Source organism: Hyla sarda, chromosome 2, assembly GCF_029499605.1.
Source record: "Hyla sarda isolate aHylSar1 chromosome 2, aHylSar1.hap1, whole genome shotgun sequence".
Classification (NCBI taxonomy): domain Eukaryota; kingdom Metazoa; phylum Chordata; class Amphibia; order Anura; family Hylidae; genus Hyla; species Hyla sarda.
In genome coordinates this window covers 201,416,320-201,435,862 of record NC_079190.1, presented here as the reverse complement: position 1 = coordinate 201,435,862, position 19,543 = coordinate 201,416,320, and the positions used below count along the sequence as shown (strand labels likewise).

The 19,543-nt window shown below is 35.9% G+C and overlaps 1 protein-coding gene across 2 annotated transcripts in view; it reads left to right on the top strand.

The window, feature by feature from the left end:
- Window positions 1-19,543, top strand: part of DMD (dystrophin) — a 2,642,350-nt gene that overhangs the window by 1,667,100 nt on the left and 955,707 nt on the right. For both annotated transcript variants that reach the window (XM_056556147.1, XM_056556148.1), the window contains exon 49: window positions 14,744-14,845. In XM_056556147.1, coding sequence (XP_056412122.1) covers window positions 14,744-14,845 — 102 coding nt within the window. The remainder of the gene's footprint in view (window positions 1-14,743; window positions 14,846-19,543) is intronic.

Sequence of the window (19,543 nt, the reverse complement as noted above, 5' to 3'; positions counted from 1 at the left end):
TAGCCGTTTTTAATAGCAAAAATTTGGCGAATTGTCCGTATCGAATTTTTCAGAAATGTGCTAATCTTTAGGGCCGATGTTCTCATTTGAGTGCTGTGCTTTTTTGTTGGCTTTTAGGACCCAGACAAGTTTTTTTTTTTCTGGGACCCTTTGTATTTCACAATGATACCTTTAATGTTACCGTAAAATATATGTCAAAGCAAAAAATGCATTGGGGGTTTATTTTTCCATATTCCCTTTATGAGGGTTTTTGTTTTTTTTTCTTCATTTTATTTATTTATTTATTTTGTTGCACTGAGCATTTATGTATTTTTTAAAACTTTTTAAGTCCCCATATGGGACAATTGCAAGCAATTATTCAATTGCATTTTACTGTTCAATACTATGTAATAACATAACACTGACCAGTACAAACAGCAATCTTATTGTACAGTCTTCTCAGACAGCCTGGACAAGACGAATGGCCATCTTGCATGCCAGAGGAAGTAAAAAGACCTCCAGACAATATTTTTACTCAACGGACCCATGCTATTAGGCCCCTTTCACACTATAAAGTTTTTCCATTAAAAGACCCGTTATAAACGTCTGTTAGAAAAGCCTTAATAACGGATGTTAAACGTCCGTTACAAAATCCCATTCAAGTCTATGGGATTTTTTGATTATCCATTATGACCCATTATAGTCTGTCATGAATAATGTTATTCGTTATTTGTGACGGAAGAAATAACGGCACATGCACAAATTTTTCTTTCATTACAAGAAACGGTTGAATTATTGGCCATTATTTTTAACATCGAAGTCTATGGCAAACGGATGAGCCTTTATGTCATCAGTTTGCACCTGGTTTATATTATTGTTATTATTTCTGATCATGCTAAGAAGAGGTGACATTAGCAGACTTCTGCAGTGCTGAGGGACTACTACTACTCCCATCGTGGAACAGACTTTTTTCCAAGATGGAAGTAGTAATTCTCTAGCTACGGGAGTCTGCACACAGCTGGGGAGGCTACATACTACTACCCCCATCATGGAGCAGAGTCTGTTCCATGATGGGGGTTTTAGTACAGGGGCTGAGGGATTGATCGCACTGGGTCTCACTTCTGAGACCTGATGCGATCAGAAGTTATTAAGCAGGGGAGCAGGCGGCATGGTCCGCAATCCTGCGATGTATCGTGTGTTTTAACTTTCATTTTTAAATCCCCTGCGGGGGATGCTGCATTTTATAAATCTGTTCCCTGATGACTAGATTTATTCTAGATGGAGTGAAATACCTCATGCCTCTCTTTTTTGTTTGTTGGATCTAACAGGATCTGTAAACATATTTCTGTAGCATTTTTATTCATTTGGTTTCATAAGCCAGTAGACTTTATAAATAGTAATAGCAGGTTTAACTACAGATAGTGTTTTCTTTGTAGGCCATGTTTTCAGCAATACACTTGTACTCTTGTCTATGTTAACCAAAAAGATGAGAAAAAGAAGATAACACAGTGGAGTTTCACCATCAAACATCTTGAAACTAAATATCGCAGACCAGAAACTTTCATTAGCAAGAAATACACACTATTCCAGATATACAGTATATGCCTTTTTTCATCCAGCTATTTCACTTCTCTGCTATCACAGAAGAAATTGAAAGTAACATTAAACCTCAATATGAATGGCAGACTTCAGAGATGTGTCCTATGCACAAAAAAGTTTAGAGGGAATTGGGGCATTTCATCCTCTAGTTGACTCTATCTTACTTCTGTCATGTTAGATAAGGAGGATTTTTGGTCTATATTGCAGGAAAAGCAATAAAGGGATATTCTAATTTTAAGATGTGGCTTTTGCCAACATAGTAACATAGTGACACTTCATCTCATTATCGCAGCACACAAGGGTGGGTATGAGAGCATGTGACATACCTATGACGTACTTCTTGCCTATACAGTATGCCATATTTAAGTCAGGTACACCAGTATAGTCAGTATGTACAGTAATCTAAAGAGAGGAATACACAAGGGATAAAATATTGATGTTTCACTGATTTTTTCCTTCACTAATGGTTAAGGATAAAACATATTAATATCAGTTATAAAATAAGTGACAAAGTCCATAGCATAGATTAAAATGATCCAAGATTCCCAAATATGAATTATAGATAATCAGTAAATACAAAACTGTACATTAGCAATAGCTACTATATAGGGATGGTAGTGGGTTATGTACTCGTACTCTTCAAATTAAAGGCATAGATATCTTTTAGACAAGAGAGTATACTAGTAGTTGATATCCAGATTATTCCCAATCAAATGTGTATGTATGTACGTTCATATGATCATGGCCACAGCAATTCATGTCACACAAGCTACGCCAATAGTGTAGTGCGACATGGAAACACCATAGTGTGCTGCCAATACTGTAGCAAGATGAAGAAAGGAGGGTACTTATAAAAAGTTTATTTTTAAATTACGCTATTTTATGATAAATTACGCTATTTTATTTTTACACTAATTTAAATTAGAATTTTAGCACAAAAATTGTTTGGATCAAATTCATGGTTCCTAATATTTATTATACTGCAATGACAGTTTCACTGTAATGCCACACTATATAATAAGAACCTAAGGTTTACTTGGTCTATAAAATATTCCCTATCAGTTTTGCTTGACGGTAATGAGCGCTCACTGTACTCTCCTAAATTCATTTTAATTAGCCTGTTTTTGCATAAATTTGCAGACGGAACATTTGTTAATACACGAATAGCTCCATATTGAGACATTCCAATTATAATTACTCATAAATTAGGAATAAATAGGCTTAAATGAGTGTTCATGCCAAATTTAACACACACATCTTTTTATTTTTAAATAATATCACAGCATTTTGCAACAATAATGTAGTTAAATGTGGCTGTCTTGAGAGTTAAAAAATATTATATAGAAAGCAAAAGATTATTGTATACACATGGTAATATAAATAACTTATGTATGGAACTCCAGATATAGTGCAAGTTACAGCTAAAACACCAAGATAATATGGAGTTGCTCCTATTTGCGACAAAAATTGTGGGAGCACAGTACTGTTATATTGAACTAAGTTTTAAAAGAAAACAGACAGCAGGGTTACCCACACTAACCTGAATAAACAGGTAGAAAGTGTGGGTGACCCTCTTTCTAATACTTTCAGTGCAGCTGTCCAGGAGATATTCATCTTTTTGCTAATGTGGTATTTTCTTCTCGTATGCACTGGAGGCGGTCTGGTGCTGTATGTTCAATACTTTTTTTCTACCCAAACTGGTGATAGCCCCACCCCATTTAGCTAATAACGCCATCCCTCCATAAATATTCATCTCTTTTTCTCAGCAGGTCTGGAAAAGGGCAGGATTATTGGTTAAAAGGGGTGAGATTATCACCAGAGAGGACAGGAGGAAGCATTGCACATACAGTAGCAGCCACCTCCAGTGCAGATAGCAATAAGCTATTGTATAAATATCTTCTTAGTTGCAGTTGGTATTGAAGGATGGACATCCCACAACAGAACTGAAAAGTAGACTATTAGGCTAGGTTCAGACTACGGAATTTCCGCCTGCAATTCTGCTTTGAAATGTATAGTGTAGTGAATGGTTTTCCGATCACAAATTCACACTTTTTGGAATTTGTGAAGCGGAATTTGTGAATGGAAAATCCGCTTAGAAATTTTCACCTGAAGAAAGGGGTTGCTCTTTCTTTAGGCGGAAATCCGCGCGGAACACATTGCAGTCTATTGGAGACTGCAGTGTCCGCACGGTCCTAACGCAGACTGATTCAGTTAGCGCTGGCCTCACTCGGAATCTCCGGGCGGAAATTTTCTGTCCGGAGATTCCGTAGTCTGAACCTAGCCTTAGAGAGAAGCACTTTTCCATTTTCCTCCCAGAAAGTGTACTATGTATGGCCGGCTCTGTTTAGTGCTAACGAGGTGCTTCCTTTATAATGCAAAAGTGAGATACAGTCACAAAGGTTGTTCACCATAGTAAGGAGGTGGCTGGTGTAAGTTTTTTTTTTCACTTGTGGTAGATTTGGTGCAGAAATATTACAACGTTAAAATTTCTGTAGCAAAAGAATGGATTTCTGCAAGCTGCATTTAGATATATGCAACAGTTGCAAAAAAGATTGGCTGGTTTCACAAGTGTCGTGTTGACACATTTTCTGATGCATTTTGCATGTTTTTTTTTTTTGCATTTTTGAGTATAAAAAAAGCTGTGACCTGTTAATTTACAATTTATAGCATAATATACAGCACTTGGGCATCATCGGCACTCCTATAGAAATTAATGCTCTTCTCACTGAGGGTCGGGTCCCATTTCGGAGATCACGGAGCGTCCAAACACTGATTAATGTTAATTTTGGCTGGAGTTCACCTTAAAATAATAAAAATATTTGGTATTGCCCAAACCATTAAAATATATAGTAAATTATCATATATGGTGAATAGCGTAAAGATGGGGAAAAAAAAAACCAAAGAAAAACAAAACAAAAAAACATTGGCTAAAATTGCCATTTTTGCATATGACACAAAAACTTAATTAGAAAGTGATTTAAAAAGTCACATATAAGTAAAATGGTACCAATAAAATAACAGCATAATAATGAAGTTATAGGGGTCAGAATAGGGCAATTTCAAATATACTTAAAATAATAGAAGTTTGAGGTTTTTTTTTTCTACAGCAGTGCAATAATAGAAAATGTTAATTGTATTTTGTTATAGTATAAAGACACTGTGTCAGTTTAACCATACAAAAAAATAAAATAAATTCTACATTTGCTAAACTGTAGTTTTCTATTTTAATCCCCCACCCACAAATATTTTTGGGTTGTTCTGTACATTTTACTGCAAAATGAAAGGTGTAATTACAAAGATTAATAGTCACACAAAATAGTCACATTAATAGTCACACAAAAAAACAAGCCTTCATATGGGTCTGTAGATGAAAAACATAGAAAAAGTTTTGGCTCTTAAAAGGAAAGGAGGAATAATGAACCAGAAAAATGAAAATGACCTGTGTCCTCAAGGCCAAAATCTGGTTAAGGGTTATGATTCATTTAATAAAAAGTTTTAAATAAAGTTGACCTAAAAAAAAACTTCTTTCCAATGTTTTTTTTTTTTTTTTTTAAACTTTGATACTGACAGGGAAAACATTTCAATTTGTTTCAATACTTCCCACATATTTAGGTTCAGTAATAAATATTGAAATGAACCAAGCAGCAGTGAATATTAAATCATAGAAGCATTTGCTAGGGTGGAAGAGATAAGAGAATGCCCAGATAGGAGCTTTCATCATAGGCTTGTATAGTTTTTCTACTCTTGTCAATCACTTCATTGTTGAACTGACAGTTTGCACTTAGGCTGGGAATTAGGTGTGTGGATAGGGTCTGGTAAACCTAATTGTTGATAAATAAAAGAAAATTCCCCAGCATGATGGAGATGAGAAAAAGTAACTGCATGCACAATGTTTTGTTTTCCATCTATCAGCCTTAATTTCTAGGTAGATGACTGACAGATGATGCCAGGGTTTAACTATTTATGCTTTCTTTTTGTTTCTTGGAAGTGTCTGTGTTTTTTTTTTTTTTTTTGTTTCTTTCCTTCTTTCTTTGTTCTTAAGAAATAAAATATTACCTGACTCAATTTTCTTTAAATAAAAAGAAAATTCAATATTTGCCCTGCAGATATTATATGGCCATGTACAACATCAGGTATGCTTACTGCTATGTTTGTCTCTGTTGACCTTGCAAAGGAAAAAATAGCAAACAAAAAAGTACTACTTTATATCGTGCCAGATAAGCTTACCATAGTATCTGAAATTGTCTAAGTAAAAAACTAGCATTAAGGAAACAACTGTAAAAAAAAAAACATTGTTAGGCTGGGTTTACATATATAAGGCGTCCGCCATCATTTCCCTCTGGCATGTGCTGGAGGGAAACTGATGCTAGAACTGATCCCATTCATTTGAATGGGACACTTCACAATCATCCAGCATCTCAATTTTAACGCTGGATGGTTGGACTTGCCGGAGAGCATCGGACAGGGGAACGCGCCTTGCAGAAACAATGGACGCCAGATGCCATGTAACTGACAAGTCGTCATCAGTTGTGGCATCAGTTGCGTCGAGATCTAGGCTGAGTTCACCTATGTCGGATGCTGGACATATGTGTATCCAGCCTATCTGCTATGATGTCTCACAAAGCACACAGAGAGAACAGGAACAAATCTGTCTCTGTAGCAAGCAAAGTAACAAGGTGAGACAATTTAAGTCTATTGGCTTTACCTTTAAGGCCTCATGTACACAGCAACATTTCCAAAAATTTGCTTCGATATGCATTGCAGTGTTTGGTGGCAGTGTATTTCCGAGGTGCCCTAGAGCAGGCTGATTGAAGAGAAACAATGGATGCCAGATGCCATGCAACTGATGACAACGTGTCATCAGTTGTGGCATCAGTTGTGTCGAGATCTAGGCTGAGTTTACCTATACCGGAGACTGGACATATGTGAACCCAACCTTACTAAGGTTTGTACTTCATTGCAACTTATTTATTAGTGTACTATAGCAAATGTAGCTTTACATATATTTCTACTACTTACATCAGCCTTGCAAAATGTAATTTTCTATCTAAAACACAAGCCATTTACCCTATCAATATGTTTTAGAGAGTGGGAGGAAAATGCAGTGCCTGAGGGAAAGTCAAACAAATATAGGGTAAAACTTACTAACTCCATATATTTAATGCACAGTCCCAAGTGTTTCAAAATAACATTGAAAATACATGAGCCATTCAGATGTCTATTCAAACAATTAATTTATTGTGACCTTCTTTTTGTATGCTGGTCTAAAAAAAAACTGCATCAAAGAAGCAACAAATTTATTGGGAGCCACAAATTAGAACCCAGAGCAGATTTTTGCCACAATTTATGCCAATTTCTAGCCTAAATTATGCTAACTAGGCTGTGAACTATCATTAAGCAATTATTTTCCTATAGATTCCCCTAAAGGTAATCCAAAAATAACTATTTTCCCATATACTTATTTATAGGTTCCCATAAGCTTTATTGATATTGCAATTAACTACACACTCTTTAAAAACAATAGTGCTGAGTTACCCTTGTCACAAAAGTGACAAGGGTAACTCAGCACTATTGTTTTTAAAGACTGTGTAGTTAATTGCAATATCAATAAAGCTTATGGGAACCTACAAATAAGTATGTGGGAAAATATGTTTTTTTGGGATTACCCCTAGGGGAATCTATAGGAAAATAATTGGAATTAACCCTCCATAAACTGGTTTTGACCAGGTGTGGTAACTATCATTAAGCAATGCCGACTTTTTTGGAAAACAGCAAGAGAGAAGAGGAAAAGTGGAAATTTATTTTTGTCAAAATGTAATAAATGTCTTTACTCTTCTGTCTACCATAAAAGCTGAAGTTGATTACACAAATTAAATCAATTTAAAGGAAGATTATACCTTAATTTAGGTTCTGACATGTTTAATAATTGTAGACACATTGATGCCTTATGGTAGAAAAGTATCAGGTAAAATATACCTACAGGACCATAGTATAAAGAATTAATACTACAGTAACATAATTATATAAATATAACACAAAATCTTATACATGTGGAGTTCCTGGAGTCCATGCCCTAAATTCCTGGATTTCTGCATCTTATAGAAAAATGTATTCTTGTAAGCATTTCCATGGCAACCATAGTATAAGCAAAATATTTATATGTTTACAGAATTTAGGAAATCAAAGGAAAGAGAGAAAAGGTAAACATGGTTTATATTAATCAGACTGCATTCTTCCTTTCATGATACAGCTCCACGATGGATCAATACTTAAAGAGGTTCTCCGGTGCTTACACATCTTGCACGCGGGATCATGCATGTGGCACCCCGTTTGTATTCAGTCCCCGGAGCGCTATCACGCCCCCTCCCATAGGCTTGCATTGAGGGGCGGAGCGGGACGTCACACGGGGCTGAGGCGTGATGTCACACGCCGCCGGCACGGTGGTTGCCTGTAATCAGTCCTGGAACAAACACGCTCCAGGGACTGATTACAAACGGGGTGCCGAGTGCATGATCCCGGGGGTCCCCAGCTGCGGGACTCCCGCAATCAGGCATCTTATCCCCTATCCTTTGGATAGGGGAAAAGATGTGTATAGCACCGGAGAACCCCTTTAAATTATCCAACTTAAGAAAAACATTGATGCTTTCTTCCAGAAACAGCACCACATTTGTACACGTTTTGTCTGTGGTATTGCAGCTCAGTTGCATTAGAGTGAATGGAGCTCATCTGTAATATAACATACAAGCTCCACTCCCCTAAAAGCACAGCAACCAATTGATTAACCCCTTAAAGGGGTACTCTGGCGTTTAGACATCTTATCCCCTATCCAAAGGATAGGGGATAAGATGCCTGATCGCGGGGGTCCTGCCTCTGGGGACCTCCGTGATCTTGCACGCAGCACCCCGTTAGAATCAGTCCCCGGAGCGTGTACGCTCCAGGGACTGATTCTAAAGGGGTGTAGCGTGCAAGATCATGGGGGTCCCCAGTGGCGGGACCCCCGCGATCAGGCATCTTATCCCCTATCCTTTGGATAGGAGATAAGATGTCTAAACACCGGAGTACCCCTTTAAGGATGAAGCTAATTTTGACCGTAAGGACCAGGCCAATTTTATTTTTTTCTAAAAATCATAACATATTCAATTTTGCACCTACAGACCCATAGGAGGTTTTTGTGCATCACTAATTGTACTTTGTAATGACATCAATAATTTTATAACATAAAATAAATTTTTGTAAATTTTGGGGGCTTCCGTTTCTATGCATTGCACTTTTCTGTAAAAATGATACCTTATCTTTATTCTGTATGTCCATGTGTAGGTATTATTTTATTTTTCTACTTAAAAAAAAAAAAAATTGCTACATGCACCAAAATAAGTATGTTTAAAATCTTCTGACCCCCCTATAACTTTTTTTTATTTTTCCGCATACGGGGTTATATGAAGGCTAATTTTTTTGTGCCATGATCTGTAGTTTTTATCTGTACCATTTTTATGTAAATGGGACTTTTTGATCAATTTTAATAATTTTTTTATGGTATATAAATTGAATAAAAATTAACAATTTTGAACTTTGGTATATTTTTACGTATAACGCTGTGCAGTTTAACTCCTTAAGGACCAAGCCCATTTTGACCTTAAGGACCAGGCCAATTTTATTTTTGTATTTTTGTTTTTTCCTCCTCGCCTTCTAAAATCCATAACTCTTTTATATTTCCATATACAGACCCATATAAGGGCTTGTTTTTTGTGTGACCAATTGTTCTTTGTAATGAAACCTCTCATTTTACCATAAAATGTACGGCAAACACAAAAAATAATTTTTTTAGGGAGGAAATTTAAATGAAACCCACAATTTTGCACACTTTGGAGGGTTTCGTTTTCACACTGTACACTTTATAGGGAAAGTGACATGTGTACTTTATTCTGTGGGTCAATATGATTAAAATGATACCCATGGCTAGATACTTTTCTATTTTTGTACCGCTTAAAAAAATATGAACAAAACCTGTATAAAATCGACCTATTTTGACAACCTATAACTTTTTCATTTTTCTGTATATTGGGTGGTATCAGGGCTCCTTTTTTGTGCCATCATCTGTACTTTTTATTTATACAACATTTGCATATGTAAAACTTTTAGATCACTTTTGATACGTTTTTTTTTAAATAAACAGTGACAAAAAAGCTGCATTTTTTGACTTTTTTAATTTTTTATGTTTACGCCGTTCTTTGTAAGGGATCATTAACATTATATTTTGATAGTTCGTTAGTTTGATAGACATTAACGCACGCGGAGATACCGAATATGTTTATGAAAATTTTTTTTGTCTTTTTTTGGGAGTAAAATGGGGAAAAGGAACACTTTATTTTTTTCTTGTCCCCATAGGGGGCTATACCATGCAATCTTTCAATTGCATACACTGTTCAATGCTATGCTATAGCATAGCATTGCACAGTGTTATCAATGCTCTGCTGCTCCAGCCTGTTGAAGCTTCCTTGAGCAGCAGAGGACTGATTGGACGGCAAGGAGGCAGGTAAGGGCCCTCCTGCCATCAACTCAATTGATCAGGAGATCGCAATTTTACCACTGAGCTGCCAGGATCATTTCACCTTCACTTTAGACGCTGCAGTCAACTTTGATTGTGGTGTCTAAAGGGTTAATGTCTGGTCACTGGTCATTAACCCAGGGTCTGATAGCAGTCAGGACTTACCAGGTTTGAAGCGTGCTCAAACCCGCTGTTACATGTTATATATATATATATATATATATATATATATATATATATATATATATACCTCTACAGTGCATGTCATATATACCTAATAATACTTTTGGTGCAACCATTCCAATGTTAGAAAGAGAAAGGGTTTAAGACAAGTACCTAGGCTACAACATTGAAACATTGAAGCAAGGGGTAGAGTAACTAAATATTAATAGAGAATGCCCACAGAACTCTGAACTTGCATCCCCACAAGAAAACATATCACAGAAAGCAGCTCTTAAAATAATAGATGTAAGACAGAGATAAGCCTCCGCAATATAGTGCAACCTCAGTCTCTCTAAGTATACAGTGTGGACAACAGGTAAAAATTTGTATTAATGTCCATAAAGAAGCCAAGGAAAGATGGAAAAATCTCCAAAATGCATCAAATTACAGATTAGACATTCTTATAATATCTCAACAAAAGTTAGATTTTATTTCCATCATTTACACTTTCAAAATAACAGAAAACAAAAAAATGGTGTCTGCAAAAGTTTGGGCACCCTGCAGATGTTATAGCATGCACTGCCCCCTTTGCAAAGCTGAGACCTGCCAATGTTATGGATTGTTCTCAATCATCATCTGGGAAGACCAGGTAATGTCAATCTTAAAGGTTTTAAATGCCCAGACTCATCTGACATTGCCCTAACAATCAGCACCATGGGTTCTTCTAAGCAGTTGTCTAGAAATCTGAAACTGAAAACAGTTGACGCACACAAAGTTGGAGAAGGCTATAAGAAGATAGCAAAACGTTTTCAGATGTCGATATCCTCTGTTCGGAATGTAATTGAGAAATGGCAGTCATCAGAAACAGTGGAAGTTTAAGCAAGATCTGGAAGACCAAGAAAAATATCAGAAAGAACAGGTCGCAGGATTGTGAGAAAAGCAATTCAAAACCCACGTTTGACTGCACAATCCCTCCAGAAAAATCTGGAAGACACTGGAGTTGTGGTACACTATTCCACTATAAAGAGATACTTGTACAAATATGGTCTTCATGGAAGAGTCATCAGAAGAAAAACTCTTCTTCGTCCTCACCACAAAAATCTGCATTTGAACTTTGCAAATGAACATATAGACAAGCCTGATGCATGTTGGAAACAAGTTCTGTGGACCGATGAGGTTAAAATTGAACTTTTTGGCTGGAATGAGCAAAGATACGTTTGGAGAAGAAGGGGAACAGAATTTAATGAAAAGAAACTCTGTCCAACTGTTAAGCATTGGGGTGGATCAATCATGCTTTGGGGTTGTATTGCAGCCAGTGGCACAGGGAACATCTCACGAGTAAAAGGAAAAATGGATTCAATAAAATTTCAGCAAATTTTGGATGCTAACTTGATGCCATCTGTGAAAAAGCTGAAGTTAAAGAGAGGATGGCTTCTACAAATGGATAATGATCCTAAACACACCTCAAAATCCACTGGGGGTTACATCAAGAGGCGTAAACTGAAGGTTTTGCCATGGCCTTCACAATCTCCTGACCTCAACATAATTGAAAATCTATGGATAGACCTTAAAAGATCAGTGCGTGACAGACAGCCCAGCAATCTCAAAGAATTGGAAGACTTTTGTAAGGAAGAATGGGCAAAGATACCTCAAACAAGAATTGAAAGACTCTTGGCTGGCTACAAAAAGCGTTTACAAGCTGTGATACTTGCCAAAGGGGGCAGTACAAGATATTAACTCTGCAGGGTGCCCAAACTTTTGCAGACCCCATTTTTTTGTTTTCTGTTATTTTGAAAGTGTAAATGATGGAAATAAAATCTAACTTTTGTTGACATAGTATAAGAATGTCTAATCTGTAATGTGATGCCTTTTGGAGATTTTTCCATCTTTCCTTGGCTTCTTTATGCACATTAATACAAATTTTTACCTGGGGTGCCCAAACTTTTGATCCCCACTGTACATACACATAACAATTTTAGACATGGGGGTAAAATAAAAAAAATCTATAGAAAATGTAATTCTTTCTTTAGTTAACCTCTAGTTACCTTAAACTTGACATCCTAAAAAGCTGTTTGGTTTTCTACCGTATAATACACAAGTTATGTTAAAATAACTTAAAACATGGCAGTGGATGTTTAAAAGACACATTAAGACCATTTAAACAGATGTAGAGAACAAGTTTCATGCCTAAATACTAATGCACTGTCACATTTTCTTTGGACCTTTGGAGAAATTGCTACTAGACAGGCAAAATATGTCATGCTTTCTACTTCCCACTGGCAAATGGCCTTTTCAAGAATCTATTATTAAAGTTTGTTAATGTTTTATGTATTTAAAATGTTTCTCTCTGACAAATTAAGATGTTCAAATTGCTGGTGATAAATCTTCTGTGACTTGATTTGTTCTAACTTCAGCTTTTCGACAGCTTTAATCGCAGAAAGTATGCAATAAGGTTATGTCAGAAGAGTGACATTTCAAGAACACAAGAGTGTATAGTGGTCCCTTAACTTACAATCTTATGATTGCCTCAGGTTACAATATTTTGAACATTCAATGGTCCTTTCTGTGAAACATGTCAATGTCTAGAAGAACTGACCAATCAGAGTAGGCATTTCACTGGTAAAACATCTGTATAACTGCAGTGTACAGTACAGGGAGGTGTATGACCCTGAAGAAACTCATATCCTCTACATAGACAGTGATTTACAGCTTCCAGCAGCTCTTTCTTACTTTTATATGTAAGAACTTACTTTATCTGTATTAGTTATCTACTTATTTTTCTTGAATTATCACATTTTTCTATTTTTGGATGACATTTTGGGGCTTCAGAACCAATTACCAGCTTCCCATAAAGTTTTAGGGGGAGATTTTTCAAAAGCTGTGCAGAGAAAAAGCTGACCATTTTCCCATAGCAACCAATCAGATCGCTTCTTTCATTTCTGAAAAGGCCTCTGAAAAATGAAAGAAGTGATCTGATTGGTTTCTATGGGCAACTGGTCAGCTTTGGTGTTGATAAATCTCCCCCATAGTCTTAACATACAATGGTTTAAACATAAAATGGTCATCCTGGAATAAATCAATATTGTAACTTGATGGACCATTAATAACCTCTGTACTTTGCTACATTCAGCTTTCCCTCAACCTTGATTAGTCTCCTTGTCCCAGTTTCTGAAAAACACCCCCCCAGCTTGAAGTTGCCACCACATTGCTTTATTGTAGAGATGGTACTGAGCAGGCGATGAGCAGTTCCTGCTTAGATTTGAGAAAAAAAAACTCCAATCTTGGTTTTATCAGACCAGAGAATATTGTATCTCTTCAGGTGCTTTTTTGTAAAATTTTTTTTGCAAACTCCATGAGGGCTTTTATGGAGATGCTTCTTCCTAGCCTTAAAGCCGGATTGATAGACTACTGCAGTGATAGTTGACCTTCTGGAATTTCTCCCTCATCTGCACACAGGATCTTTGGAGCTCAGCAAGAGGGACCATTGGGTTTGTGGTCACTTCCCCATCCAAGGCTCTTGATTATTTCAAAACAGTGGCACCTGTCAATAGGTAGGATATGTCAGACAACAAAGAGGAGTCAGTTCTAGAAATGTATTTGAGGGGAACATGGCAAGTGTAAAGACCAGAATGACTTTGACAAGGAACAAATGGCAAGGGCAATCCAAGGAGGCTCCACAATGGAAAAGGACATACATGATGATGGCATTAAAAAGTACAACTCATCCCGCAAAAAAACAAGCCCTCATTTGGCATTGCTTAAGGGAAAACTTAAAAAAGACTGTGCTTTAAATGTGACAATGAAAAAAATAATAATAATTGAGCATTAACACACCAAAGGCATGCCACGGGAAAGGGTTAAAAAAGGCTATCATTACTTCATGGCTTTACTTTGCAGGAGGCTTCTGTGTATTGCTTAGATTGTGTAGCGTCACTCCCTTTTAAATTTCTTTCTTTCTTTCTTTAGTTATTTAGAAAATGTTTTATTTGATAGGTTAAAGGGGTTATCCAGGAAAAAAACTTTTTTATATATATCAACTGGCTTCAGAAAGTTAAACAGATTTGTAAATTACTTCTATTAAAAAATCTTAATCCTTTCAGTACTTATGAGCTTCGGAAGTTAAGGTTGTTAAGGTTAACTTTCTGGAGCCAGTTGATACATAAAAAAAAGTTTTCCTGGATAACCCCTTTAAGTATATTGTGCTTAATCTGTTTAAAAAGTAGAAAAACTAATTCCTTGAATAGAAATGTTCACCTTGGAAACCGTACAGTGTGGATGTTACATCTGCTATGCAGAAATTGAAAACTATAGCATATCACTTCAGGTATTTATGCCACACCTACTTGCAGTTAATAATTCTGTTAGAATCATATCATAATAATTTCTACAAATGTAATTCCATTCTACCAGTAAATTTTCAATATTTATTTATCTTTTTTTTATTTTTTATTTTTTTAGGAAACAGAGGATGCTCTAGAAGCTAAAAGGCCACATGTGGAAGGTATATTGTCTAAGGGATATCAACTTCAAGCAGAGAAGTCCATGTCCTACCCTTTAAAGGTAAATTTAAAAGCTTTTTAACATCCATTTTTTGTTTCATATGTGAACAATAATTGAAAATAATTTGGGAAACAATTTTTTCTTATCAACTCGCTCCAGAAAGTTAAACAGATTTGAAATTACTTCTATTAAAAAAATCTTAATCCTTCAAGTACTTATCAGCTGCTGTATACTACAGAGGAAGTTGAGTTTTTTCTGTCTGACCACAGTGCTCTCTGATAACACTTCTGTCCATTTCAGGAACTGTGCAAAGTAGGAGCAAGTCCCCATAGCAAACCTCTCCTGCTCTGGACAGTTCCTCACATGGACAGAGGTGTCAGCAGAGAGCACTGTGGTCAGACAGAAAAAAAACTTCCTTTGGAGCATACAGCAGCTGATAAGTACCAGAAGGATTGATATTTTTTTTAATAGAATTAACTTACAAATCTGTTTAACTTTCTGGCACCAGTTGATATGAAAATAGTATTTTTTTTTCCACTGGAGTATTCCTTTAAGGAATACTTTGCCTTTGTAACTTTTTGCTTGGAGTAATTTCTAAACTACTTTTTCAATAAAAAATGTTGTTGTCACTAATAATCAATCGCCACTTTAAAATAATGGGTTGTCAGTTATTTCATTAATATAAAACTCCATTTGGATATTCCTATCAATCTATGGAACATCTCACTCTATAATATGTATAAGTACAGTAGAATATTTACATGTGTAATAAACTGTATATCTTTGTATCTATGTGTATTGGGTCTTCTCATAAGGTTTTCTTCATAATGGCTTCTGTTCACAGCCAAGCCACTAACATAATGGGACCCAATATGTTGCCACTGAGGTTCCTGCAACTTTAACTTTAATAATTACACTGCTGTTTGTGCTGTTCTTGTCCGTAAAAATATTAGATGCTTAAAATAGTGACTTCTTTTTCATTTTCTTATATTTCATTTCAAAACATCAACATTATTTTTTGTACAATGATACAGAGATATACTGTACTACTAATAATCTAATTTAGTAGAAGGTTAGAAGACTCTGTCATACTAGAAGTCAAGGACCGTGGGAAATATGTAACAAAGTGATAGAAATATTTAAAAAAAAAATTATTAAATATCACAATTAGAAACAAGTGAACTTGGTTGTGTCACTTCTCCAGACTGGCAAAAAGTTTTGATTCTCACAGAACTAGTTCTGTCCGAACCTGTATTTTACCAATAACCAAAAAATGTGTGTGTAACACTGTCTAAGAGACCTAGAAGTGTTATAGCCCTAGAAGCCCTGTATAACACTTCTAGGTCACATAGAAGTGTATCTATGTACTTCTGAACTTTTTAAAGGCAAATTTTATTTCAAAATTAAGATAAACTGTATGGCTGTGGGTAAACAGATGTACCCAGTAACTTACTTGAACAAAAGTGACATGAACCCTCTATGCACAGCTATTTTAAAATTTGCAATTCACAAAATAATAACATTTTGAGAGAACAGATACAGAACACTCTCTGCAGTGCTGCTTTACTACAGTAATTATATATGTGTGACCCTAGTTCTATCTGTGTTGTTCACTGTTTACTGTCCCTTACAGAGATCTTCACCTTGCTATCTCTAAAATTTACATAGACTTTTATAGTGGCTTTGACATCACCCCATATGCTGCCTCCTGATTGGCTGGTAGAGCAGTTTGAAAGGCATTATGGGATTTCCTGAAGTCATGTGATCCTTCCTCTTTTGCCATGTGGCTGATGTTATTTTACCAGCGTCTGCCGAATTAAACTGCCCAAAGTTCAAGTTCTAGCTGAACCAAATTTTTAGCAAACTTCTGACAGAACTCGGTTTCTAGGGGTTTGGTTTGCTCACCTCTAACCACAATCATAAGCCATTTATTCATTACTTAATCTGCACATGCTATTTCTTTGTTTCATGTGACCAATGGTATACCCAATCAGTTAGGGCTAAAAAACCTATAAGGTAGTCCTCTTTTATGAACAGCTGTCTTTAACTTCATCCAAGCTAGAATTAACTTTAAAAATTAGTGGTAAACATTAAAGGTTCATGGTTGCTAGGCAACTGTAATGGAGAATTGCTGAAGCAAAAGCCTTGTTATTATGTTATGTTACCTTGAGATAATTCAGGATTTCAGTAAGGGACATCATCTCAATATCACCACTCTGCTTCTAATTTTGTTTAGTTTAAAATTGCAGTTTTTATAATACTTGAATAAAATATGAAAACATTATTATTACCTTGTCAGCTTTGCAAATGTACCATCACAGTACTTTGTACATGACTTCGAGCTACATTCTTATTCCTTGGCAAGAGTACTTTATCTTTCTTCTTTGCTTTCTGTACTAGTGCAGATGGGTAGTTATTACAGATATAAAACATGAACTAGACTGCTGTAATTATCTGCTGAATCATGTTGTCAGGACTATATACATCGATTAGACAAAACAATGAAAACACCTGCCTAAAATTATATAGGTCCACTTGTACTGCCAAAACAGCCCTGACAATGCAAAATTTTGGTTTCACAAGACCTCTGAAGATGTCCTGTGATATCTGGCACTAGGTGATGCCTCCATTATTCAGGTTTATTTTATCCTGCACATCCCGCAAATGCTCAATTGGAAACTCAGATCTGAGGGATTTTGAGGGCATGAAACACCTTAAATTCTTTGTCATATTCCTCAGACCATTCCTGAACATTTTTCAGTTTGAGATAGCAGAATGTATTCTCTTGCTTTAAGAAATAACATTGCCTTGAAGGGCATACTTGGTCTGCAATAATGTTCAGATGGGCCAGATAGTAACATTCACTAGAATTTTGGACCTGGTGATATGCTAAACGCATGAAATGGTCCATCGTCTTGAGAACGCTCCCACCCCCACTTTCCACCTGTCTGTCTCTCCCACACCGAAAACCATGATTAAGTTGGAAGCATAATAAAGCAAGGTTATCAAAGCAACTAAGGGTGAGTACAGAGCTTTTTTTTCTGCATTAGAACATACCTTATGGTTATGAGCTTTTGTGCTTTGCACCCCTGTTGCGCTCAAATTATTCCATGTGAACAGAAACTCTAGATTGTCTTTCCAGAAAGGTGTGCAGTGAAAGCATCGGAATGGTGCCAGACTACTTTCTACTGACTGAGTTGATTCATTAGAAAATCACACTGCCTTCAACACCATCTTCCCATCAGTCATCCTTATGCCATATCTTTGCCAGGTAGGATCAGAGAGCCTGGGCCTTTTATGACCCTGCCATGGGTTCACCAGTAGTTTTTAAAGAGGTTTTTTCCTAATCTTGCCATCAAAATTTGGCTTCTGTCCAAAGTCCCCCAGATCCTTATGCTTTTTACCATTTTTTTCTCCATGCAACACTTAAACTTCAATGACTTGGCTGTTCACTTGCTGCCTAGTATATCCCATCACTTGACACTTGCCATTGTCCCAAGATGAGAAATGCTATTCACTTCACTCATCAGTGGTTCAATACTATGGCAGATTAATGTACACTAAATTCAAATGAAAGAAAAGTAAAGTTGCTACCTTTGTATCTTTTTACAATGAGCATTGCCAATGGCCATGTTATGTTATAGAAAGTCAACCCTCATCTACATGCTTCTTTTTCTATGTGATGCAGTGTTCATTGAGCTAGCAATACATTACTTTTCCTACAAAAAGATGTTTGCATATACATTGCTTTTTTCTTGTAAATAATCCAGGAACTGACAGTACTACATCAGATTTTCTTCTTCTCTGTAGTTTTTTTTAAATAAAAGTTAGAGGCACAGCTAGTTATGACATAGACAGACAGACTCCTGTCTCTTTCTGCAAAAAATCTAGGCCTGTGCCATCTAATAAATGTAATCTCTTGCTCCATTAAATATATTTAATGTAGTCCTAGATAGTACTTTAGACTACTTTCTCTTTACTTTAACCTATAATATATATATATATATATATATATATATATATATATATATATATGTATACATTATTTTTTTGTTTTCATAGAACTAAACAAGAACTTTCTTTGAGCCACTGACCGGCTAATGAACTGAAGAAGGGGAATTTTATTATACACAAGAACAGAAAAACATATAACTGTACAAAGACACAATTATGGGAATTCAAGTTTTTTCTATGATCTTTATACTGTGAAACATAATGTTAATTTATTTGTATGCTGGTCATCTTTTGAAAAACGTAAAGAAATAATAAATGGCAAAATCTACCAAGTGAAGCTAAAGAAATGATGGTCAGTAAAAGAAAACAAGGGAGAGAATAAATAATTTGTGCTTTTGCTAGCTCATCCACCAGCCAGGTGACCTTGAGAAAGCTTCTTCACCTCCCCAAAACATTCTTTTAAATGAAAGCAAGGCATATAGCAATTCAGAGTTTTTATGGCTGAATGATTTTGGCGTGTTGATTTTAAGTTAAACTAGTCAATCTCAAGTCTGTGTTGTTTGACACATAAATATTTCTTTAGTTTTTTGTTTTGTTTTTTCTTTTAGTTTCTCTGAAAAGTACTTTTTTGATTTGCGTCTAACTTATATCCGTCAGTTTTTAAAAGTCATTGTGAATGTCTGTGGCCTTTTTTTGTTCTCATGGGCCTGGAGGAAATATGTTAGGCATCTGACAATGAGATTTGACAGTTAGGTATAGATTGTGTTTTAATCCCAGTTGACTGTCAATGATAAAATAACAAGG